At 43.1% G+C, this 26,006-nt stretch overlaps 1 protein-coding gene across 1 annotated transcript in view; it reads right to left on the minus strand.

Annotated features, from left to right (window-relative positions):
* The window catches only part of HFM1 (helicase for meiosis 1), a 126,846-nt gene that overhangs the window by 63,743 nt on the left and 37,097 nt on the right, over nucleotides 1-26,006 (minus strand). The window contains exons 11-18 of the mRNA XM_069737624.1: nucleotides 22,419-22,462; nucleotides 17,877-17,978; nucleotides 10,487-10,632; nucleotides 10,253-10,347; nucleotides 8,778-8,911; nucleotides 5,015-5,062; nucleotides 2,248-2,328; nucleotides 406-497 (exon numbers count right to left, since the gene is read on the minus strand). Of these exons, the coding sequence (XP_069593725.1) occupies nucleotides 406-497; nucleotides 2,248-2,328; nucleotides 5,015-5,062; nucleotides 8,778-8,911; nucleotides 10,253-10,347; nucleotides 10,487-10,632; nucleotides 17,877-17,978; nucleotides 22,419-22,462 (742 nt within the window). The remainder of the gene's footprint in view (nucleotides 1-405; nucleotides 498-2,247; nucleotides 2,329-5,014; nucleotides 5,063-8,777; nucleotides 8,912-10,252; nucleotides 10,348-10,486; nucleotides 10,633-17,876; nucleotides 17,979-22,418; nucleotides 22,463-26,006) is intronic.

A 26,006-nucleotide genomic window follows, 5' to 3' on the forward strand; every position in this document is an offset into this window, starting at 1 on the left:
CAGCCTCCGGTGCGTCGGAGCTCTGCTGTTAACCTGTTGAAAATCCGTCTGTCAATTTCTGACAGTGGCATTTAATATGAGCTGGCAGCGGAGCGCATCATTCCAGGTGCTCATAGGGGTGCTCTTGATGTGATCCAGGGCGCTACTGGGTTGTCATGACAGGTGAGGGTCGTGCTTCTCATGATGATCCTCCTGTGAAAGCCAGTGTTTATAGGAGATTGTGATTTTCTCTACACATAGCAGTGCTGATGCACTGTTCTTGTATGGCCCTATAAAGCTACGGTGTATAAATTGTTGTAGGTTGGAATGTTACCCAAGTACAATGAGTTTTATTAAAGATTAAATACTGTTACGGTAAGTTTCACTTATCACAATACCATGTTGTAAATAGTAAAACAATGTTACCAGGTCAGACAATGTTTCCTTTCCTTGAATTTTGTTAAACAGTTTTGCTGTGTCAAAGGCAATATAGTACAATGTCATCAGTTTACCATTTTCTAGGAAGGAAAATAAAGATTGTTAAAAAATAAAATACAGTACATCTTATCATGAAGGATGGTAAGATAGATCCTAATCTGGGTTTGGTTTCCATCGAACGCTTTGTGTGAAGCCATCCTAAAAGCCAATCTTTCTTTTCTGAGGTTGATTTGTGGTAATAAGGGGGCTTTCACGTGTGTCATTTTGGAGCAGTTTTAGAGCCAAAGGAAGGAGTGGATTGTGGAAAAAAACAACACTTTAAAAAAAAATATATATATATGCTTCCATATTTTTACTTTCCACTCCCAAACCTTTTGACTTAAAGTTTTTAATGAAAGGCTTGCTTATGTGAAGCACCATCACCTGTTTCTAGTGTCATATTGTATTGGACCCGTTGGAGATCAACTCTAGAAGCATCACTTTCTCGTCGCCTTGTGCAATTGTTTATCTCTAGTATACAAATGGTGTAGGTATGGTATGAAGGACAATGTGGGGTAAGCTTAAAGCATCATAGAATTTTTTTTACCACATTTACCACAAAAATAGGCGCTATAAAATGGTATGTATATTAAAGGGGATGTCCAGGTTTTCCATGGAAGTCTGCAGACACGCTATGTGACTGTAGAATTTAACATCCCTAAGACCGTGCACATCTAGTCGGAATGTGGCCAGCAGTATGTATATCGCATACCTGTGGTCTCATTACCGCATGGTGTCACTGCCAGCACCAGATAATCCTCATAGCATGTACTGTGTGACTGCAGACTTTCGTGACAAGTCTGGACAATCCCTTTAATGCATGCCATATTAAAAATGTAAAACATAAAGGCCTCGATTCATCCAAGTGTTTTTATAACACTTTTAAAAGCTGCTAAATATTTGCACAACGCGAAATCACGCAAATTGTTTGCGACTTTTTAAGCTTTCACTCTACTTTTAGGGAAGCTCCAACAAAATGAACAGAGCTGGGGATGGGGCATGGCTATGCCCGCCAGTCCAATTAATAAAAAAAACACCTTACTTCAGAAGTGTTACTCTACTCCCAGACTGGAGTAACATTTCTGACAAGGAGAAAGTCATTGATAAGATGTGCAAAGTTTATCAAGTGTTGTGCACCTGTCAATGAATTTGGAGCACCTTATTCTTGCACACCCCGCGTTAAGATTAGCACAGAAAATGCCAGTCTTAAAGAATCAGAGCCTATGTCTTGGATTTTTTATGGCAATCCAAAATATTGTTGTGTATGCTGGAAATAACATAAGAAATGCAAGAACAATGTATGGAAAAAATGGACAGAAAATCAAGGGGTTCAATGATCAACATGTGATTTATTGAGGAATGGGGAATCAGTGTGTTTTAGTGTCAGCCCAACTATGTGGTGAACCTGACCTCTTATTCCACTATAAACACCTATTGGTTTTACCTATCCTCTTTCCCTGCTTTATCGCTAGGATTAACATTGGTTTTTTTATCGTTTCCTTTTTATCTCACTCATGTAAACTGAATTTAGTTCTGAAGCAAGTCACAGCTGGTGACCTTCCACGCCGAGGTGAACTATACAATTTTTCAAGGTGAGTACCAGACCTACCCGCCTTGCTAGTAATTCAGGTATTCTACCACATCATCCTTTGGAGTGCCCTCTCGTTTTATTTTAGCCCTTGTAATGCAATAACAAAAGCATGTAATAGCATAGATGTAGATAAAACGTAATGCACGTTTACTTCTTACTACTTTTCAAGGCATTGCAGACTTCATTTTACAAGCAGGTACCTGTAGGCTTAAAATTGATTTCTTCATCCATTCTGATTAATCCAACTGATGATAAATCATTAAGATTTCTCAAACAAAGGTCTGTTATAAAAAGGGTTGAATGATTAGTATTCTGGTCCAAAAATCATAAATATTCAATTTATTAATTTATTTAATGAATAGTTAACATGATAAATTAAGATTTTAATAAACGTCTGAGATTATATATATATATTTATATATATATATATATATATATATATATATATATATATATTGTATATATACATTGCTGTTCATATTTAAAGGGAATCTGTCACCTGATTTTTCGGCTATAAGCTGCGGCCACCACCATCAGGGGCTTATCTACAGCATTCTATAATGCTGTAGATAAGCCCCTGATGCAACCTGAAAGATAAGAAAAACAAGTTAGATTATACTCACCCAGGGGCGGTCCTGGTGTGGTCCGGAGCCTCCCATCTTCATGCAATGTCGTCCTCTTCCTTGCTTCCTGCCACGGCTCCTGCGCAGGCGTACTTTATCTGCCCTGTTGAGGGCAAAGTACTGCAGTGCTCAGGCGCCGGAAAAGATCAGAGAGGCCCAGCGCCTTCGCACTGCAGTACTTTGCTCGGCCTTCAACAGGACAGATAAAGTACGCCTGCGCAGGAGCAGCGACACAAAGCAAAGAAGAGGACGTCATCGCATGAAGATGGGAGGCACTGGACCCGGACCGTGACGCCCATCAGACCGGACCGCCCCTGGGTGATTATAATCTAACTTGTTGTTCTTACCTTTCAGGTTACATGTGGGGCTTATCTACAGCATTACAGAATGCTGTAGATAAGCCGCTGATGGCGGTGGCCCCAGCTTTCAGCCGAAAAATTAGGTGACAGATTCCCTTTAAAAGGCACCCAGTTCACTAATTGGGCTGTTACACAGAGCCGTATTCTCGGTGTACACAATCTCACAATCAGAACCACGTGGACCTTTAATATTGTGCCCATACGCATGTACACATGCACTCTCTCTTAGAAGCATTGTATCTGGGAGACAATATCCAAATAATGGAGCCTGTACAGCAGCACATGAGGCCATGCTGCCTTGTAATCTTCCATAAATCACTATCCCTGGCTCTGTCATTTGCATGAACCTTTGGTTTGCCTAAATAAAAAAGCACTGTATAAGCTTTTCATAATACCAGTTGATACATAAATGGCACCTATGCATACCTCACAAAAAGATAAAAAGGGATACATACCGCGTAACATACCATGTCAATTATTTTATGCTAAGCTACTTTCATAACCTCACTCTGTCCTTTACTTGTGCCCACACAAATACTTCTCCTCCACACAGTACAATGCCCCTATTATCCCCCACACAGTGTTGGCCCCACACTGTAAGATGACCCCAAAGTACCACCTCCCATTTTGATGTCCCCGCAACCACCTCACAGTATGATGCCCCCATAGTCACCCACACACACAAACACAATATGGACCCCTCACAGTCCACCCCACACTGTATGATGCCACCACGCAGTGTGATGTCATGATGTTCCACTGCCCCCTCCAAATAGTAGGATACACCCACTGCTCCCCACAATAATCCCGTAAAAAGGCACCCCAAAAACACAGTATGATGTCCCCCAAAGTCCTGCAAATACTATAATGCCCCACAGCCTTCAACACAGTATGATTCTCTCACACAGTACAATTACCCTAACACATAGTATGATTCCCACACAGCTATCGCTACACAGTTTAATTCCCTCTCCAGTCGGTAATATGTCGCACAAACTCCCGCACACAGTATGATGCCCCCTCAGCCCTCCACACAGTATGATGCCCCCATATTCTCCCACAAAGCATGATGCCCCCACAATCCCCAACTCAATGTATGATACCCAAACAGCCACCCACATAGTTTGACTACCCCAAAGTGACCACATACACAGTAAGTTGCCCCCACAGTGTCCCCTATACACAGTAAGATGGCCCCATATCCTCCCACATAGTATATCACCCACAAATGGTATGATGACTCCTACAGTCCCCCCATAGAGTATGATGCCTCTACAGCTCAACAAACAGTATGATGTTCCAACAGCCACCCACACACTGAGAAAGTTCCACAACCTCACACATAGCATGAAGCCCAACAATACATTCCCCCACACACAGTATGATGCCCCCACACCTGCAAAACAGGATGACGCTACCATAGTGTCCCTTGTCCATCCCTACCCAATGTCCCCCTGTACCCAGATTGAATGGTGTTCCCTGTTTCACCATTGAATTTGTATTCAACTGTATCTGTGTCCTAGGGACACAGATACAGCTGAGGATGGGACATTCTTCCAACATCCAGTAACAGTGGTACTGTCCCATTGAATCTAAATTGGTTAACAGGTATGCATATGTACAACACATAATATTTAGCACACGTAAACATCCACTTGTACACCATTGAGCACTAATTGATAGATCTATTTCCGGTATCTTGATCAACACTATGACATTTTTTTTTTCTATGATCATAATTACAGTAGTGTCTGACCTAAGTATCACAGCATTAATCAAACAGTCAAACCGTTAATTAGGGGGTGGCCGAGAGCTGGATCCTCACTGATCTTATATTGATGATGCATTTTAAGCCTTCAACATTGTGATCCTGAAGCCTCCCATTAATGTGTACACACAAAAATATAGTTGTCTATTGCAGTATATAGATAATTACAGGATAATAGATATATTAAAATATAAATAGAAATAACTGCTTAGATTACCCTGCAATTTAGCTTCGATTCCCACTTTATCTAATCCATGTGGAAAACCTGAAAAAGGTCATGTGATTAATTTTACTTTCAGGCAATGAAATGAAAAGCAACAAAGCGCAATGATAAACCATCAGTTAAAAAACGCAATATATTCATAACTGAAGAAAATTCTAAACTTCTGTTTCAGATTAGTGAAAATAAAGAAGCAATTTTATTCTTCAAGTTCATACTTCCATCTAGAATTGGGAGTCCTCAGTGGTTGTTATCTATTAGGCTATGTGCCCACGTTGCAGAAATGCTGCGGAAATGTCCGCAGCATTTCCGCAACTCCCTGCCGTGCGTAAAACGCATGCGGAATTCGCATGCATTTTCCCGCAAAACACAAGCGTTTTGCAAGCGTTTTAGCTTGCAGAATGCTTGCTTTTTACAAGCAATTTGAAGCATCGCTTGGAAAAGTGATTGACAGGTTGGTCACACTCGTCAAGCATAGTGCCTGACAAGTGTGACCAACTTTTTACTATTGATGCTGAGGGAATGTTAATAAAAAATATATATGGTTATTCTCACCTTCCGACGGCCCCCGATCTCAGCGGCGCTCCCGGTACGTTCCGTTCCCAGGGATGCTTTGCGCGAAGGACCTTTGTGACTTCATGGTCGCCTGACCGCGACGTCATCTCAGGTGATTCGCGTAATGCATCCCTGGGAACGGAAGCCGCCGCGTGCACGGCTGAGAGGTGGAAGGACTCCGGCGCCATCAGAAGGCAAGTACCATATATACTCGAGTATAAGCCGACCCGAGTATAAGCCGACCCCCCTAATTTTGCCACAAAAAACTGGGAAAACTTATTGACTCGAGTATAAGCCTAGGGTGGAAAATGCAGCAGCTACCAGTGAATTTCAAAAATAAAAATAGATGCTCCATACCGTTCATTATTGCCCCATAGATGCTCCATATACAACTGTGCTATATACAATGCTCTGCACCGTTCATTATGGCCCCATAGATGCTCCACATAAAGCTGTGCCATATGGAATGCTCTATACCGTTGATTATGGCCCCATAGATGCTCCATAGAAAGCTGTGCCATATATAATGCTCTGCACCTTTGATTATGGCCCCATAGATGCTCCTTATAAAGCTGTGCCCCATATATATTGCTCTGCACCGTTGATTATGGCCCCATAGATGCTCCTTATAAAGCTGTGCCCCATATATATATATGCTCTGCACCTTTGATTATGGCCCCATAGATGCTCCTTATAAAACTGTGCCCTATATATATATATATATATATATATATATATGCTCTGCACCGTTGATTATGGCCCCATAGATGCTCATTATAAAGCTGTGCCCCATATATATATATGCTCTGCACCGTTGATTATGGCCCCATAGATACTCCTTATAAAGCTGTGCCATATAGAATGCTGCTGCTGCAATAAAAAAAAAATCACATACTCACCTCTCTTCTCAGGACGCCGGCGCTTTCAATATTTACCTGCTCCTCGTGCGGCTCCGTCTCCAGCACTGACGCTCAGCAGAGGGCGCGCACTGACTACGTCACCGCGCCCTCTGACCTGAGCGTCACTGCTAGAGGACGCTGGAGACGGAGCCGCACTGGAGCGAGGAGCAGGTAAATATCACACAGCGCTCCCCTCCCCGTATACTTACCTGCTCCCGGCGCGGTCCCTGCAGTCCCTGCTTCTCCCGGCGCTGCAGCTTCTTCCTGTAATTGAGCGGTCACAGTTACCGATCATTTACAGCAATAAATATGCGGCTCCTCTCCTATGGGAGGTGGAGCCGCCTATTCATTTCTGTAATGAGCGGTGCCATGTGACCGCTCAGTACAGGAAGAATCTGCAGCGCCGGGGAAGCCAGGGACTGCAGGGACCACGCCGCAGCAGGTAAGTATAACTACACAGCCCCCGCTCCCCCTCACCTGCCGACCCCCGGGTATATGACTCGAGTATAAGCCGAGAGGGGGACTTTCAGCCCAAAAAAATGGGCTGAAAATCTCGGCTTATACTCGAGTATATACGGTATATCCCTATTTTTTAATTTAATTCTTTTTTTTTCTTTTTACAGGAATATGGTACCCAGGGCCTGGAATAGAGTCTCCTCTCCTCCAGACCCTGGGTACCATCCGCACATGAAGTGCTCACTTTACGCATGATGGGCATAGCCACATGCGTAAAGTGAGAGTTTCAATGCAATCCTATGGCGGTGGAATCGCCCCGATTCCGCAGAAATAATGAACATGCTGTGAATTTTACCGCTATGCGATTCCGCAGCGGGAAAATCCGCAGTATGGGCACAGCCACTGTGGAATCCCATAGGATTGCATGGGAATGCATTTTTTAAGCGTTTCCGCTGTGGCGGAAACGCATAAAAAATGCAACGTGGGCACACAACCTTAATGGCTAACTGAAAAGATGGTAACAAATTGCAAGCTTTCGAGACTACTCAGGTCTCTTCATCAGGCATAGACTAATATAACATCTGAAGAATCACATATTTATGCACAACACAGCACAGACATAATGTCATAGATAAGACAGGTGACGTGAAGCAGAACTACCATTATGGGAGAGTGATAAACAGTTATGTCCATAAATATTGGAATAGACTGGGGCCACTGCATTTAAGGAGTGGCCCTCGTCTCTACCAGGAATAAGAAGAAAAACACAACAGTACTTGAGAACTGCAACAGAAGTCCTGCAGATCAGACTCCTGTAGATCAGGAACAGATTGGAGCTGGAGAATAGTCAGTCCTGGAATGCCCTCCTGCCTACTCTCAAAATATAACATGAAGCAGCCTGATGCACCTACCTGTGCGGCTAATCTTCCTCCTGCCCTTGCTTTACAGCTGCCTCTTGGCTTTCTATAGCGATGCAACCCAAAGGACAAATTAAGGGACAGGCATTAAGGCTCTCCTTTATTCAGATGTCTGTTTTCTTGCACACGGGAAAAAATGGATCATTTTTAGTGATGAGCGAATATACTCATTAATCGAGATTTCCCGAGCACGCTCGCGTGTCCTCCGAGTATTTTTTAGTGCTCGTTAATTTAGTTTTTCTTGCCGCAGCTGAATGATTTACATCTGTTAGCCAGCATAAGTACATGTGGGGGTTGCCTGGTTGTTAGGGAATCCCCACATGTACTTATGCTGGCTAACAGATATAAATCATTCAGCTGCGGCAATAAAAACTAAATTTCGGAGCACTAAAAAATACTCGGATGTCACCCGAGCGTGCTCGGGAAATCTCGAATAACGAGTATATTTGCTCATCACTAATCATTTTTCATCAGTGTGCTAGACTCAATTCAGTCCGTCTGCCTGTTTTTAGTATCATTGTGACATCTGTTTTATTTGTATGCACACAAAAAATATCCAAGCATATCCTGTCCATTAAACAGACAACACTCACATAACAAATAGATGTTAGATTGTGAGCCCCAACGGGGGACAGCAACGATAATGTGTGCAACCTGTAAAGCACTGCGGAATATGTTAGCGCTATATAAAAATAAAGATTATTATTATTTATGACATCTGAGTGATATATATACAGTATATTTTTTTCCCCACAGAACTCTTGCTTTGAATGGGTGATTTTGATCCAGTAATTATATCCACTCACGTCTGTATATAATTACCGTACTTTAATGATACTTATTATATGGATGCAGAGCTGTTTTTCCATCTAATTATTTTAACCAAAGTGTACAAAATACAAGATTTTTAATATTCCTATATATCATTATTACCATAATGAGAGGGATTCTTCAGTGCTCTGATGTACAAGAAAGTTGATCGTATCCACTCTAAAGCAATGTTAACATCAGTTATAGTATGCAATGTAATTTCTGCATTCAGATGCTCAACGAGATGCCTGTGCAGGCTGTGGAGAAAGGAAACATACATACCATAACATTACAGAAAAGTACACATTGTTTTATTAAAACGGACATTTCCCAAATTACTAAATTATTTTATGTGGAAAAAAATGTTATTGTTAAATGATCCTTTAATAAACGGAGGCGGCAGTCACCGAGATTGAAGATCATGTTTTGTGTTCCCGTATATCAGACAGCTGGATTCAACAAAGTTGAAGTAATTAAACTAAATAGAAAAGAAGAAAATAAATCTTTCCAAATAAGGTCCATTAACCATACTACATACTAATTAGAGGATTTGGATGTCTATAGGTAGCCTCAGTACCTGAAGCATCCATGTTTAACGATTTGCCAATTTTGTCTCATCAACCATTAAATGGGCTTGAAAGTTGGAAGTGTTCTCCAATGCTCAGAAAATATGGCACCAAGTGAAGATCTTTCAGGATATCTGAATAATTTTATAATGGGGCAACAATATCAGTATATAAAATCATATACATAAAACCCTAAGGTGGTGACAGTCATAGGACAAATCTTATGCAGATGATCAATCAACAGTTATCAGTACTAAATTTACCAATAACATGCAGATTTACCTGACTTACAGATAATTGACACTGCTTTTCTGAAAAGTAAACAAAACATCAAGTAGAAAAATCCATCCCTTCGATCCCAGATTCCCCAAAAGTTAAACCCAAGCCAAAGATTTCCCAGACACCATAGGAAATAGCCATGTGATCACATAAAAATCTGTGAAACGCATCAGCAAAAATCCTGTTTCTGATTAAAACCCTTCAGGCCTTCTATTTGGCATAAATCATATATATTTTAATAAGTAATTGTTGTTGCAGGTGACTGTGCACCATTTCCTATTTCTGGATATTATATAACAGGCATTCAACACTTTCCCCTCTGCAGGTTCCCACCTACCAGTACCCGCTCCTAAAGCAGTAAAGTGGCTAAAAGAAGTGACCGGTCCATTCTTCTAGCTCCACTATGTTATATATGAAATTAAAAGGAAAAAAAACACTGGCGGCAAAGCCGCTGCAAAATACATCAAGAAAGACATCAGAAAACACACTTCCGGGAAAACCCGGCTGGCGTTTTCCCAAAAAATGATGTGGCTAAGCTGGTGTCTAAAAGATAATATTAATACTAATAACCTATATTACACTGCTTCTTATTGTCCCTGGTACTTTCGATCTGAAAAAAAATCGAAACACTTAAAGTTTACATTGACATACATCCTTATTTAACTCTGGCTGATTATACTATTCTTTACATATAATCTTAGCTATAGTACGACTCTGTCAAAAGTTAAAATATTTTGTAGGATGGACACTGACCTGCTTTCAATGGTATCCGCTCCATCTAGCATCTGTACATACTTCACTTTAGTGCTTACCCTTGTCATGATTACCGCTATGGCTGTCGTATCAAACTGGCAACAAACAATTAAATATATACATAAAATATTACTCTAAAGTAAATATATATATATATATATATATATCTTCTATATCTATGGTCAGCAATATGTGTAGTGGAATGTGGCGTTCCAGTACAGCAAGCATTCTTACCTGAGGTCTGCCGGCCCTGCCAATCATCTGCAGCATGTCCGTCTCGCTGTACTCCTGAAACATTCCAGATGCATAATGCATGGTTGATTTTATGATGACTAAATGAGCAGGAAGGTTAACACCCATAGCCAATGTGCTAGTGGTAACTAAGTAAAAAAAAATAAAGACTAAAATCATTGTCAATCTTTAAAAATGAATATAATAAATTAAGAAATTACGGTAATATGCCATAATGTCTGATTTAGAGGGCCGTACAACAGAAAGCCATATAAAGCTTTAAAATGATTGTATGCTCATAAAAAGTAAGGTTGAATTTACGCAACCATACTTTCTACGAGTGAACAATCTTAAACCTTTTCTTTTTTTACTGCAAAAAAGGGAGTTTTTTATCAATGTACTAGAAAGATTTTAATCTGTTTTTGGACAGTTTGTCTGTTTTTATTATCTGAGTATAATCAGTTTTTAGCGTACTCAAACAAAAAAGCTCTAAAGACAGATTCTCGAGTAGTTCCGTGTTTGGTCCATGGAGCTTAACAGCTCATTTACCTATAAGAAAAACATGGATTTCTCGGGAATAAAACGTTGGATATGCAGATATCAAGGCATCAATTTATTCAGATTTCTGTGACCTGCATGCCCATATAGACTGCTTAGGAGGGATTTCCTTTCATACGCCAGCTAGAAATAGCTGAGTGGCTGACTTGTCTCTTTCCCATTCCCTTCACAAGACCCCAAGCCAACTATAAGTATATCTAGATTTGGCCATCATTAAAGTGAACCATCTTGTGGTTGATATTTAATCTTTATTTGTAGTTTTTAGTTAATGAAATTCTCGTGCTCCAGGGCGGCCTGTGGGCAGGACTGTGGGTGGCAGGTGGGCAGGGCTCTATATGATGATCTGCTTACATACACATCCTTATGGACTTATGACAGGTCACTGATCCTTCACTGGCCTGCCTCCTATTTTACATACTGCATTTACTATTGCGGCGTTGCAAAAAAAAATTCAACTTCATCAAAATGGCGGCGAAGCCTGCGCTGTAGCATGATGCATATGCAATATGTCTATATGAATTTATGCTTTATTCCTATAGCATTGTGGGGTTAAAAATATATATATCTTCCTCAAAATGGCGGCGGCGCCTGCGCAGTAGCATCTATTGTGTTCCGATAGATGTTACTGTGCAAGTGCCACCACCGGCGCCATTTTGATGGAGAAAAGAGATCATAAGCCCTTACCGATGCATATGTAAGCAAAGCACCACAAAAAGCCTGGCCCACAGGCCACCCGAATCTTATTAACTGAACACTACAAATACAGATTAAACAACAACCATAAGATGGATTTCATCAATCCAGGTATGAATTTAATCAGTATTACAGCGCCATCCTAACAGTGTCTGTAGTTTACTGAGTAAAATCCTGCTGACAGGTTCGCTTTAAACAGAGGCGTAGCTAGGGTTTCAACTTAGGGGGGGCGAAACATCTGAGTGGGCCCCTAACCAGCTAACCCTGATTACAGCTATGGTTGCGCACTCTAATTATGACTATAGTGGAACCTCAGAATATGACTGCTCTGTTATTGAAAATAAATCTATATACAAAAACGAACATTGATATTATCGCCATATTGTGACGATATGCAACTTTGATGGTCGCAATACTCTGAGTGCCCCTATAACAATACAGTAATGCTTAAATGCCCACTTTACATTTAATAATGTCCCCTAAGTTCCCCCATGTACTGCTCCATTATACACAGTATAAGGCCCCACAGCTCCCCTATACACAGTATGATGATTCTATAACTCCCCGATACACCGTATGATGTTCCCACTGCTCCCCTATACACAGTATAATGCTGACAGAGCTCCACTATACAAAGTATAATGCCCCCCAGAGCTCCCCAATATACAGTGTAATGGGCTAACAGCTCCCATACGCACAATATGCCTTCACAGCTTCCTTATACACAGTATGATGGGGCCACAGCTCCCTTATACACAGTATGATGGGCCCGCAGCTCCCCTATACACAGTATGATGGGGCCCACAGCTTCCTTATACACAGTATGATGGGCCCGCAGCTCCCTTATACACAGTATGATGGGCTCGCAGCTCCCTTATACACAGTATGATGGGGCCCACAGCTTCCTTATGCACAGTATGATGGGCCCGCAGCTCCCTTATACACAGTATGATGGGCCCGCAGCTCCTCTATACACAGTATGATGGGCCCGCAGCTCCCTTATACACAGTATGATGGGCCCACAGCTCCCTTATACACAGTATGATGGGCCCGCAGCTCCTCTATACACAGTATGATGGGCCCGCAGCTCCCTTATACACAGTATGATGGGCCCACAGCTTCCTTATACACAGTATGATGGGCCCACAGCTCCTCTATACACAGTATGATGGGCCCGCAGCTCCCTTATACACAGTATGATGGGCCCGCAGCTCCTTGTCATGATTTGGCAGTCTGCAGTCACATAAAGTGACTGCAGACATTTATTCCAAACCTTTATCAACTTTATAGTAATAAATTGTTTATTATTAAAGCACCACTCTAGCAGGGTTTTTTTTCCACCGTTGGAGTGGTGTTTTAAGCGCAAGTCCCCTGCCCTGGACATTTACCGTACTCATCCTCCGGCGTATTCACTATTTTGTGGCACTGCTGCAGTCCCACGGCTCACGCACACGTTGTGGATTTTTCCACACTGTTTTTGCCAAATCCACAGGTAAAACGTGCTGTGTTTTACCTGTGGATTTACTGCATTTTTTGTGAGGATTTCACCTGCGTTTTTACACCTGTGGATTCCTATACAGGAGGTGTAAAACGCTGCAGAATCCGCACAAAGAATTGACATGCTGCGGAAAATACAACGCAGTGTTTCTGTGTGGTATTTTCTGCACCATGTGCACTGCGGATTTGGTTTTCCATACAATTACATGGTACTGTAAATGCATGGAAATCTGCTGCGGATCCGCAGCCAAATCCGCAATGTGTGCACATACCCTGAGAGTGAGAAAGAGGCCAGAACGAGGCTCCCATAGACTCACATTGATTAGTGACCTCTGCGCTGCTCCAAGAAACACTGGAGCCGCGGACAGGCCACAAACTGCAGGAGACGGAGCTGAGCGGAGACAACAACAGATGAAAACGCCAGAAGATGAGTATCAGACAGAGGGCAGGGGACACGGATTTTCAACACCGCTCCAGCAGTGAAATTAAAAAAAAGACGCTGGAGTGGTGCTGTAAATGTAACATAGTAACATAGTTAGTAAGGCCGAAAAAAGACATTTGTCCATCCAGTTCAGCCTATATTCCATCATAATAAATCCCCAGATCTACGTCCTTCTACAGAACCTAATTGTATGATACAATATTGTTCTGCTCCATAGTAACATAGTTAGTAAGGCCGAAAAAAGACAATGTGATGCAGCTCTTGGTTACTATATGGGGGCTTCGTATAATAATACTCATAAAAGACCCAGGTGGCACGTATCAAAAGCCCCCTACCCCCTCCCCATCTCCAGCCCCCCCAGACAGCAAATATTACGTGATGGAGTACATATAATATCATAACAAAATACTATAATATTCAGCCCCCAGTGCCCTGTCCCCCCTCCCCCACTTCAGCCCCAATGCCCCCATCAACTCACATCCACCCCCTCAGTGCCCTGTCCAACTTCACCCATCTTCACCCACCACAACACCCCCATGGTCTCACATTTACCCCCAGTGCCCTGTCTTCCCTCCCCCACTTCAGTACCCAATACCCCCATCATCTCACATCCACCCCCTCAGTACCCTATCCCCCCTCACCCACTTTCAGCACCCACAATACCCCAATGGTCTCACATTCACATCACAGTGACATACCTGAATCTAATATACCTAAAATGTTCCATCCCCACTTACTGATAAAATTTGCAGGCAGACCAGGAAGTGTCTAGGTGAAATGCAAGGTGTGAGCACTAGGACCCAGCGTACCTGAGCCAATCCCAGCGTGCACTGCACAGAGTGAAGAAAACTGCAGCCTGGGAAAAGCTTCATGATCAGGTCAGAGACAGGCGAAACCATTCACTGCAGGGGGGAGACTGCAGCCGGCCACTGTGCTAGCAGCGTGCAGAGTCTCCGTCAGCATAGGAGCAGAGCAGTATAATGTCTGCAGTGCTCCTATCTATGTTCTGCCTTGTCACAGAAGTGGCCTTGGCTCCTGGTGGGCCCCTTCAGGTGACTGGGCCCGGGGCGACGGCCCCCTCTGCCCCCCCAGTAGCTACGCTACTGGCTTTAAATCTAAATACCCAAATAAACTAATTGTAAAGGTGCTGTTGGTGCCCCTGCATGGTGTCCTCCTTCCCCCTCCATGCAGGGAATGTCTCGCGGTGTTACTCCTGCTACTTACTGCTTTCTGTATTTGCGCGCCACAGTGAGTTGTGAGGCCCCCTGTCCCAGTGTGGCCAGAGCCTGAACGTTATCCCCTGGTCCCGGTGTGGCGAGTCCTGTGTCCATAGTTCCCTGGTCCTTGAGTGGCCAGTCCTGTATCCTCATACCCTGATTCCTGGGCACCCTGTGCCTGAACTTAGTTCCCTGGTTCCTGAGTGTCCAGTGCCTGAACCTCATCCCCTAGTCCCGGAGTGGCCAGGGCCTGAAACTCATCCTCTGGTCCCAGAGGGCACACTGCATTAACCTCATACACTGGTCCAAGAGCGGCCAGTGCTTGAACCTTGTCCCCTGGTCCAGGAGTGGCCATTGCCTAAACCTTGTCCGCTGGTCCATGAACAGCTAGTGACTGAACCTTGTCCCCTGATCCCGGAGTGGCCAGTGCCTGAACATTGTCTCCTGGTCCTGAAAGGGCCAGTTCTGTTTCCAAAGTCAACTTGTCCCAGTGTTGAGTCACCTGCCAGGGCCGTGGGGTACCCGGTACAGGCTCTGGTGTTCACAGGGGGATGTCATGGTGGCGACCTGGTCCATGGCCCTGGGCGTCCATGAAAAAGGGGAAAGTCTTTAAAAGGGATTTGGTGAATAGAGTTTATGTTCGTGACGCCACCTGTGGTATTCGGTCAGTGTGGACCGAAGCTGCTTTAAGGGGTCCTCTGGGGTGATGTTATGGCAGCTAGATCGTATAACTTCCCACAGGTGAAGTATGTCCCCAGGGTTCCCGATGTGTAGATGGAAGATGGTGAATGGCACAATAAAGAACGAGGGCACAGGTTTGCAGTCTCTTTACCTGGTTTACTGAAGACTTCAGGCAGCCACAGTCCAGGGTACCAGATCACAGGTCAGGCAGGGTTCGGCCAGCTTGGAAGCGAATCCAGAGTCCCCTTTACCAGGTGGAGATAAAAGCCTTCCTCTAGCGCGGTGGTGCTGTAGTCCCTTACTGCCTATGGCTTCAGATAAGGTCCTCACAGTTCTTCTCTCTGTCCCCCATATAGGATAGGACAATACCTGCATGACAGGTAACTCGAGCCTTTTTACAGGGACTCTAGCATGCACCGGGCTCTATGTGTTACTGTGTCTCAGGTGTGTGTGGTGGACAGGTAACTTGCAGTTCAGCTGTCCTGCCGGTTTCTGCTGTAAGTCGTAGAGTCGCTTACAACCTCGGTGGTCGGCTACCGGTTATCTGCGCCTCAGAGGGAGGCAGCCTGATCTTAGGTGGTCTCCCCTGATGTTACTCTCCTGTGCTTCGCTCTCCTTCAGGCTCACTGAACAATGTTCGGCTTTCTGTATGTCTCTTTCCAGAAGCTGTAGTTCTTCAGACTACACGGCCCCTTCAGACCTTCTGACACTATGTCGGTCTGCTCTCTCCTCTGTCTCCCACTTTATGAACCCTTTCCCTCCAGATCAGAATGTATTTATAGGGGAGTTCACCCTAAACTAGGCTTAAAGTTCCCCCTTCTGGCCTGGAGTGTGAACATGTTGTATGCATTGTGGTTACCTGATAAAAGATATCCTTCATCGCTTCCAAACGTAACATCACTCTCCCAGTGAGGTAAACAATGCTACTGTGACGACCAGGACCCTAGGGCGCCACGCTGTGGCCAGGGCTTAAACACTATTTCCCGGTTCTTGAGTGACCCTGATCCTGAAACCAAGACAGGCATGTCTGAACTAAGCCCTAAAGTAGTGTGAGCGTACCTGACCCCTGGGGTCAGCAGCTGCAGTACCGGGTTCTGCTCAGGAGTGGTACCTGGAGGCTACCTGCCGCACAAGCCTGACCTCACCACTAGAGGCTTCAGTGAACACCAAGGTAGCCGCTTATTTATGCCCCTTCCTGCATAGGCACAGTCCTGTGGCACAGTGGGTCCACAAATCCACGTGCACCATGACTGGGCATAACAATCTTCTTGGCCTAGCCATGGCCACAACACTAATGTAGCAACACCTTCACAAGTTGCAACATGCAATGCACTTACATTGATGTCAATGACTGTCCCCTTCCTAATCTAACCTTATCTAAGGTGTTTGACAATCTGATGGCAAATTAACATCAGACTGCATTACAGTTATGAATATATGATGCCTAAAGCGAGCAAAATAATAATTATAACTGAAAAAAAAAGCGGAACTAAAAAACAGACTGGTATATTCCAACTGATTCACTTTGGCTCGAAGGAAATGAATCAGATGATTTGATAAATATATATATATATATATATATATATATATATATATATATATATATATATATATATATATATAAAATAAAAGATGGTGAACTTAACCAAAAGCTAGGCTCACATGTTGCACTTGTGTTATGGTTTTTTTTGCCATAATTGCAGCTAAAACACATTGTTTTGCAGCAATTCACAAAAAAGGTAGCAATATGTTCCAGTTCTACTGGGATTGGAGCAATTAAAAATACGGTATGTAAAACCAGTCTAAGGATTCATTCCTTCACCTGATTTGTAGACCCAAATAACTGCCCTATTTAAAGTCATTGGGGTCACTAAAGCACTGTTACTGTTATTTTTATCATGTGAGTGATCCATCACAGCAATGAAGGTGAATCTAGCACTACTGACTCACGATACCGAGATGGGATACGCATCGCATGTGATTTATAAGATCATCCAACATCGTGTCTTTAGTTTGCATCAGTGTTTCCCTAACTCCAGTCCAGTTTTCACAGACCCCCATAGGTAATATTTTAAGGATTTCCTTAGTATTGTACAAATAGTGGAATTATTATCAAGGCATCAGAAACAGCCACAGGTTCCATTATTGGTGCAATACTAAGGAAATCCTGAAATCGTGATCTATCGGGCGGGCCGGGAGGAGTGGAATTTGGGAATCACTGGTTTGTGTCATGAAAATACGTCCTCATCGTTTCCAAGTAGTTTTGAAAATTTTGATTAGAATAATTCTTTTGCTATGTACGTACAAAGTACTGGCAGGTCTCCAACAGTAAAGATTGCTTCAATTATTTTTCTATCCGATACATCCACACCAGCATGGTGGTATCCCACACCATAAAGCACAAGATCTGCAATGATATTGGTAGATTAATTACACTTCCAACTATAAAACGACAATTTCAACATTTTGTTTGAAATCTCATCCTCTTTAGTAGAGACCGCATTTTACACCTGCTACTCTGAATATGCTGACATTGCTACACTTTGGGGCAGATATTATTTAACAGTGTAGAAATGCGATGTGTTGGCATTGCATAAGGGAAGAAGACACCTGAGGAAGAAGACTGGACCAGGATAGGAATAAATGCAAAGTAGGTGTCTGGAAGACTCACATCTGAGTGTTGCACAGGGAGACCATAGCAGAAAAGCCATAATTGTGAGGTTGGAGAGATCCAGCCACAAACTGGGTAATCAAAGAAAGTAGGGGAAAGAGCAGAGTTTCAACGCCAACCTAAGGCTGGCCATACACATTAGATGGCTGTCGGGTCGAAAGATGCTTACATAGATGCCACTCCCATACACAGGAGCACTCGGTTGCCCGAGCGCTCCTGTATTCACTAGGTGAAAGCGGCCGGCTTATCTCAGGAATAACAATGAGATAGGCAATCCGAAATCGGACATGGGAGATCAACATCTTTCCAGACCATCAGTCAGCCTGCGCCTCCATACATATTAGACCGTAGGCAGAACCAGTCAATATAGGCAGGTTCAGCCAACATATATCTAATATGTATGGGGGCCTATAGTCACAGAGTGACAACCCCAACATGAGCACAATATTGGAGGTTCCAGCTGCAACAGAGTGAAGCATGAGGACAGCTCAAGCATTGCATTTGACGAGTAATGGCCCATTTAGATGGACAGATGATCAGCGAACAAGCATTTAGATTAACGCTTGTTCCCAAATATCGTTGACTCTAAATAGACCAGCAAGAACCCGACAGACAAGGAAAACACACGTTTGTTCGGTGTGATCATTTTTAAGCTGGCTTAAAAAGCATTGTTATTGGTCGAAATGGGACATGTGTTGCCGATACAATTATGTTCTATGTACACAGAACGATTGTACCAGCGATCATACTGTGTGCAGAGAATTGTGGTCAGCCTGTCTAAAAGAAGCCAAAAAACCACTGATCAGCTCGCATGTAGTCAATCAGTGGTCGATTTACTGGCCATGGTCAGCACGTGTAAAATCAGAAAAAGTAAGTCATCATCAGTTAAAAAGGCACCTGGAGAAAAAATTGCATAATCTAATAGTATACGAAATCAAGGACTATATTGAATTGTTGTGGCTAGTAGAATCTGTTTAAAGGGAGTCAGGTGATTTTTTTCTCAGTATACTAATAGTATCCTGAAAAAGGGCTTGGGTAGCTCTTTCAGAATATGTAATATTTGTTGCTCTACCTTGCCCCGTTGTGTTGCTGTAAGCTCCAAATAATTCAGAGTCACGCACCGGCTAGTCAAGTATATGTAAATCCCCCACCCATAATCCCATCCACTCCTCTCCACTGAGGTCAGTGATAGTTAGGCTAAAGCTGCATAGAAATACAAGCTGCCATTCTCCGTTCAGAAGAGCCGCCGGCCAGTCCGAAGATTGCAATGTGATCCTAGCACGAGTAACACAGCAGTCTGACTGCACCCTATCACTGACGTTGGCGCAGATTGGTGGGTGGGATTATGGGTGTGGGTAGTGGTAAATATTTACTTTGTATTTACATACTCTTGACTAGCTGGCGCCTGACTCTGAATTATCTGGGTTTACAGCAAGACAACGGGGCAAAATATAGCAATAATCATTACATAATCTGAAAGGGCTGCCCAAGCCCTATTTCAGGATACCATCAATATGCTATGAAAAGAATCATGTGATAGATTCCCTTTAACCTGTTCAACACTGGGCCATTTTTTCCCGTTCATAACAAGGCACACTTTCTATCTTATCTATATATGTGGTTTTAAGAGCTATAAAGTCTTTTTCTTATTTAGTGTTTCAAATAATTTTTACTTCTTTCTCAGGATACATACAGAACAAACCAAAAGTTTCGACACACCTTCTCTTTTAAAGATTTTTCTGTATTTTCATGACTATGAAAATTGTACATTCACACTGAAGGCATCAAAACTATGAATTAACACATGTGGAATTATATACTTAACAAAAAAAAGTGTGAAACAACTGAAATTATGTCTTATATTCTAGGTTCTTCAAAGTAGCCACCTTTTGCTTTGATGACTGCTTTGCACACTCTTGGCATTCTCTTGATGAGCTTCAAGAGGTAGTCACCGGGAATGGTTTTCACTTCACAGGTGTGCCCTGTCAGGTTTAATAAGTGGGATTTCTTGCCTTATAAATGGGGTTGGGACAATCAGTTGTGTTGTGCAGAAGTCTGGTGGATACACAGCTGAAAACGAGTGGCCATCATTACTTTAAGAAATGAAGGTCAGTCAGTCCGAAAAATTGGGAAAACTTTGAAAGTGTCCCCAAGTGCAGTGGCAAAAACCATCAAGCACTAGAAAGAAACTGGCTCACATGAGGACTGCCCCAGGAAAGGAGAAGGCGTGTCCAAACTTTTGGTCTGTACTATATATCTAACCTTTATGTCATTTTTGGGAATATTGGGTGAAAATGCAAAAAAAAAATCTAAATATGCAGCTACATTTCACACTAAAATACGACTTAAATATTTATTTATTTTTGAGTAGTGTCCTCCATAAAGATATAAAAAAAGACCTTTAGGAGGCAGTGAAATTTTTTTTTCATGCTAATTTTGCTTGTAACTAGGACTGGCATATTAACCTCAATTACAGGGCAAATTCAGACTCCTCAATGTGCCAGGTCTGCCAACACCCAGCAGCTCCTGCACATTTATAACATGGAACGATCATGTAAAATCAGAATAAGAGTACCAGTATGTTTCCACGGTCAGTAAACGCTGTGGGTTTGACGCTGCGTTCATCCGCAGCGTCAAACCCGCAGCGGCCAAATGTTGCAGTATAGTGGATGGGATTTGAAGAAATCCCATCTCCACTATGCGTGCAGGGACGCCTCCGGCTTCCCTGCGGAGACGAACATGCAGCGCGTCTTTCGAGACTGCAGCATATAAATTTGAGCGTCTCTGCAAGATAAATTTTCCGTCCAATGTATTGGGAGCGATGATTCCGCATGGTTAAGTGAACACATGTGGAATCACCTGGGTTCAAAAGCCGGCAGCGCTTTGGACGCAGCGGACATGTGCTTCATCCAAAGCGCTGCCGGTTCCTGACCGTGGAAACATACCCTAAAGGTACCTTCACACTCAGCGACGCTGCAGCGATACCGACAACGATGTCGATCGCTGCAGCGTCGCTGTTTGGTCGCTGGAGAGCTGTCACACAGACAGCTCTCCAGCGACCAACGATCCCGAGGTCCCCGGGTAACCAGGGTAAACATCGGGTTACTAAGCGCAGGGCCACGCTTAGTAACCCGATGTTTACCCTGGTTACCAGCGTAAAAGTAAAAAAAAAAAAAAACACTACATACTTACCTACCGCTGTCTGTCCCCGGCTCTCTGCACTCCTCCTGTACTGGCTGTGAGCACAGCGGCCGGAAAGCAGAGCGGTGACGTCACCGCTGTGCTTTCCGGCTGACCGACGCTCACAGCCAGTGCAGGAGGAGTGCAGAGAAGCAGAGCGCCGGGGACAGACAGCGGTAGGTAAGTATGTAGTGTTTGTTTTTTTTACTTTTACGCTGGTAACCAGGGTAAACATCGGGTTACTAAGCGCGGCCCTGCGCTTAGTAACCCGATGTTTACCCTGGTTACCAGTGAAGACATCGCTGGATCGGTGTCACACACGCCGATCCAGCGATGTCTACAGGGAGTCCAGCGACAAAATAAAGTTCTGGACTTTCCTCAGCGACCAACGATCTCCCAGCAGGGGCCTGATCGTTGGTCGCTGTCACACAGAACGATTTCCTTAACGATATCGTTGCTACGTCACAAAAAGCAACGATATCGTTAACGATATCGTTATGTGTGAAGGTACCTTAAGAGTAGGAAGCGCTATTAGAGTATGTGCACACAAAGTTTTTTGAGGAGATTTTGTTATGTAAGTCCGCTTATAAAAGCCTTAGAAATAACTTCAAAAACAGTTTGCATTTATTTCCAGTGTAAACCCATTTTGTTGTTCATATGTTCAGTTTTTTTAGCATTTTTTTCCTCGCTATTAGTATTGAAAATGGCCTGGTGGAAAGAATTGGCTCTCAACTAGACACTGTCCAATCAAAAAAAAAAAAAAACTCTTCCAAGATGCTTCTAAAAAATGTTTGAAAAAACTTCAGGAAACAAAAAACTCCTAAAATTCCCGAAAGAAAGGGCGTTACCTGAAGCGATTTCCACTAGAAAACTTTGACTGCATCAAAAAAAGGAAAGCTATGTTCACAACCCTCACTGCTTGTCGTTAACCACAGGACCACAGTAGCAAAAAGTAAGAGCTTGCCATATTATTAGAATTAGGAATCAGAAACCTACCACGCAATTTAGAATCTTTTAGAGAACTGACAGCCATCAGAAGCCTAGCATTGCAGAAGGAAAAAAGATTATTTCAACTAGTAAATTAGACGTATAAACTTCTTTTCATTCATACATATTCAATATAGGGAACACAATTGATAGCATTTTTGTGATATACTTTCACAATTCTGTCTTTGTTATGGCCATTAAGAAACGTTTGTCTGAATAAGGGCTCCTTTCCACTTGCGAGATAAACGTCTGTGTCTCGCATGTGAAAACCAAGCTCAGGCGCCGGCACTTGGGAGCGGAGCGTGCGGCTCCATGTGTTGCTATGCAGCCACACTCTCCGCTCTGGAGTGCCGGCGCCACAGCTTAGTTTTCACATGCGAGACACAGACGTTTATCTCGCAAGTGAAAAGGAGCCCTAAGGGCCAATACCTTTTTGTACCCTCAATCACTAATCTTGCAGCAGGTATTTGCTATTTAATGAGGTTGTCCCCTACTTCAACATTAGAATCGGTCATCAATGTCTCATCGGTGGTGGTGTGACTCCCAGCATAACCGCTAATCAGCTGGTTTGGTGCCGGCGTCTGTCAGAGCTTCTCTGTCTATTGATAGTGACCACGACTGGGTCCTGCAGATACAACAATTAATCCACTCACTATTAGTAGACGGAGCAGCTCCATAACTGACTGGCACCAATAACAGCTGATCAGGTGTCACACCCTCAACGATCAGGGATTTATGACCTATACTAATAATAAATCATCAATGTTGAAGTAGTGGACAACCTGTTTAATCTGAGAGCAGTATAATGTAGGGAGAGAGAACCTGATTCCAGGGATGTGTCACTTGCTCAGCAGCTTGGTGTAGTTTGAATACAATCAATGTTTTATCAGCAGGCGATTATCACTGCATAACTATGTATCCCATGACAGGCAGTCAGAAAATCTGTCCAATCCCCTCCCCCATCACTGATTAGCAGCTTGCTGACAGTATACAGTGTACAAAGGAAGCTGCTAAACCGCACATGTGTGGGCGGGATTATACACAGCTCAGCATTCTGAACACTGTTACATCTCAATCAGAGAAACCAGTGATTATATGAAAACTGTGCTAGCAGTCCATTTAGTGATAAACTGCTGGAATCAGAATCTCTGCCCCCACATCATGCTGCTCTCAGAATCTGTAGCAAAAACCTGCAGACAGATTCTCTTGACTTTCCATCAGTCTGCAGTCAGTTAGTGCCTGGGCGCAGTAAGGGTAATTGCACACGTAGTTGGAAGCTCTGCGGATTTTTCCGCACCTGTTTTGAGAAATCTCCAGGTAAAAAGCACTGCGTTTTACCTGCTGATTTACTGCGGATTTTATGCGGTTTTTGTGCAGATTCCACCTGCGGATTTACACCTGCGACAAAACCGCTGCGGATCTGCAGCAACATCTGCAACGTGTGCACATACCCTTATAGCGGCTGCTCACTATGTACTAAGCGGTCACTGAAGCCGCACTGCTCATGCCTTTGACTGAAAGCCAGAGACTGACAAGAGGAATAAAGTAAATTTCCTCCTTGGAGCTGGGCTCTCAGTGCGGCGGCCCCACAGCTTTGGAATGATATTAACCCCTTCATGACCCAGCCTATTTTGACCTTAATGACCTGGCCGTTTTTTGCAATTCTGACCAGTGTCCCTTTATGAGGTAATAACTCAGGAACGCTTCAACGGATCCTAGCGGTTCTGAGATTGTTTTTTCGTGACATATTGGGCTTCATGTTAGTGGTAAATTTAGGTCAATAAATTCTGCGTTTATTTGTGATTAAAATGGAAATTTGGCGAAAATGTTGAAAATTTCGCAATTTTCACATTTTGAATTTTTATTCTGTTAAACCAGAGAGATATGTGACACAAAATAGTTAATAAATAACATTTCCCACATGTTTACTTTACATCAGCACAATTTTGGAAACAAAATTTTTTTTTGTTAGGAAGTTATAAGGGTTAAAATTTGACCAGCGATTTGTCATTTTTGCAACGAAATTTACAAAACCATTTTTTTTAGGGACCACCTCACATTTGAAGTCAGTTTGAGGGGTCTATATGGCTGAAAATACCCAAAAGTGACACCATTCTAAAAATTGCACCCCTCAAGGTGCACAAAACCACATTCAAGAAGTTTATTAACCCACAGCAGCAGAAGCAACATGGAAGGAAAAAATGAACATTTAACTTTTTAGTCACAAAAATTATATTTTAGCAACAATTTTTTTATTTTCCCAATGGTAAAAGGAGAAACTGAGCCACGAAAGTTGTTGTCCAATTTGTCCTGAGTACGCTGATACCTCATATGTGGGGGTAAACCACTGTTTGGGCGCACGGCAGGGCTTGGAAGGGAAGGAGCGCCATTTGACTTTTTGAATCAAAAATTGGCTCCACTCTTTAGCGGACACCATGTCACGTTTGGAGAGCCCCCGTGTGCCTAAAAATTGGAGCTCCCCCACAAGTGACCCCATTTTGGAAACTATACGCCCCAAGGAACTTATTTAGATGCATAGTGAGCACTTTGAACCCCCAGGTGCTTCACAAATTGATCCGTAAAAATGAAAAAGTACTTTTTTTTCACACAAAAAATTCTTTTAGCCTCAATTTTTTCATTTTCACATGGGCAGTAGGATAAAATGGATCATAAAATGTGTTGGGCAATTTCTCCCGAGTACGCCGATACCTCATATGTGGGGGTAAACCACTGTTTGGGCACACGGCAGGGCTCGGAAGGGAAGGCGCGCCATTTGACTTTTTGAATGGAAAATTAGCTCCAATTGTTAGCAGACACCATGTCGCGTTTGGAGAGCCCCTGTGTGCCTATGCATTGGAGCTCCCCCACAAGTGACCCCATTTTGGAAACTAGACCCCCCAAGGAACTTATCTAGATGCATATTGAGCCCTTTAAACCCCCAGGTGCTTCACAGAAGTTTATAACGCAGAGCCATGAAAATAAAAAATAATTTTTCTTTCCTCAAAAATAATTTTTTAGCCTGGAATTTCCTATTTTGCCAAGGATAATAGGAGAAATTGGACCCCAAATATTGTTGTCCAGTTTGTCCTGAGTACGCTGATACCCAATATGTGGGGGTAAACCACTGTTTGGGCGCACGGCAGGGCTCGGAAGGGATGGCACGCCATTTGGCTTTTTAAATGGAAAATTAGCTCCAATCATTAGCGGACACCATGTCACGTTTGGAGAGCCCCTGTGTGCCTAAACATTGGAGATCCCCCAGAAATGACCCCATTATGGAAACTAGACCCCCAAAGGAACTAATCTAGATGTGTGGTGAGGACTTTGAACCCCCAAGTGCTTCACAGAAGTTTATAACGCAGAGCCATGAAAATAAAAATAAAAAATTATTTTCTCAAAAATGATCTTTTAGCCTGCAATTTTTTATTTTACAAAGGGTAACAGGAGAAATTTGACCCCAAAAGTTGTTGTCCAGTTTCTCCTGAGTACGCTGATACCCCATATGTGGGGGTAAACCACTGTTTGGGCACATGCCGAGGCTCGGAAGTGAAGTAGTGACGTTTTGAAATGCAGACTTTGATGGAATGCTCTGTGGGC

This window comes from Ranitomeya imitator, chromosome 8 (genome assembly GCF_032444005.1).
Source record: "Ranitomeya imitator isolate aRanImi1 chromosome 8, aRanImi1.pri, whole genome shotgun sequence".
Taxonomy (NCBI): Eukaryota; Metazoa; Chordata; class Amphibia; order Anura; family Dendrobatidae; genus Ranitomeya; species Ranitomeya imitator.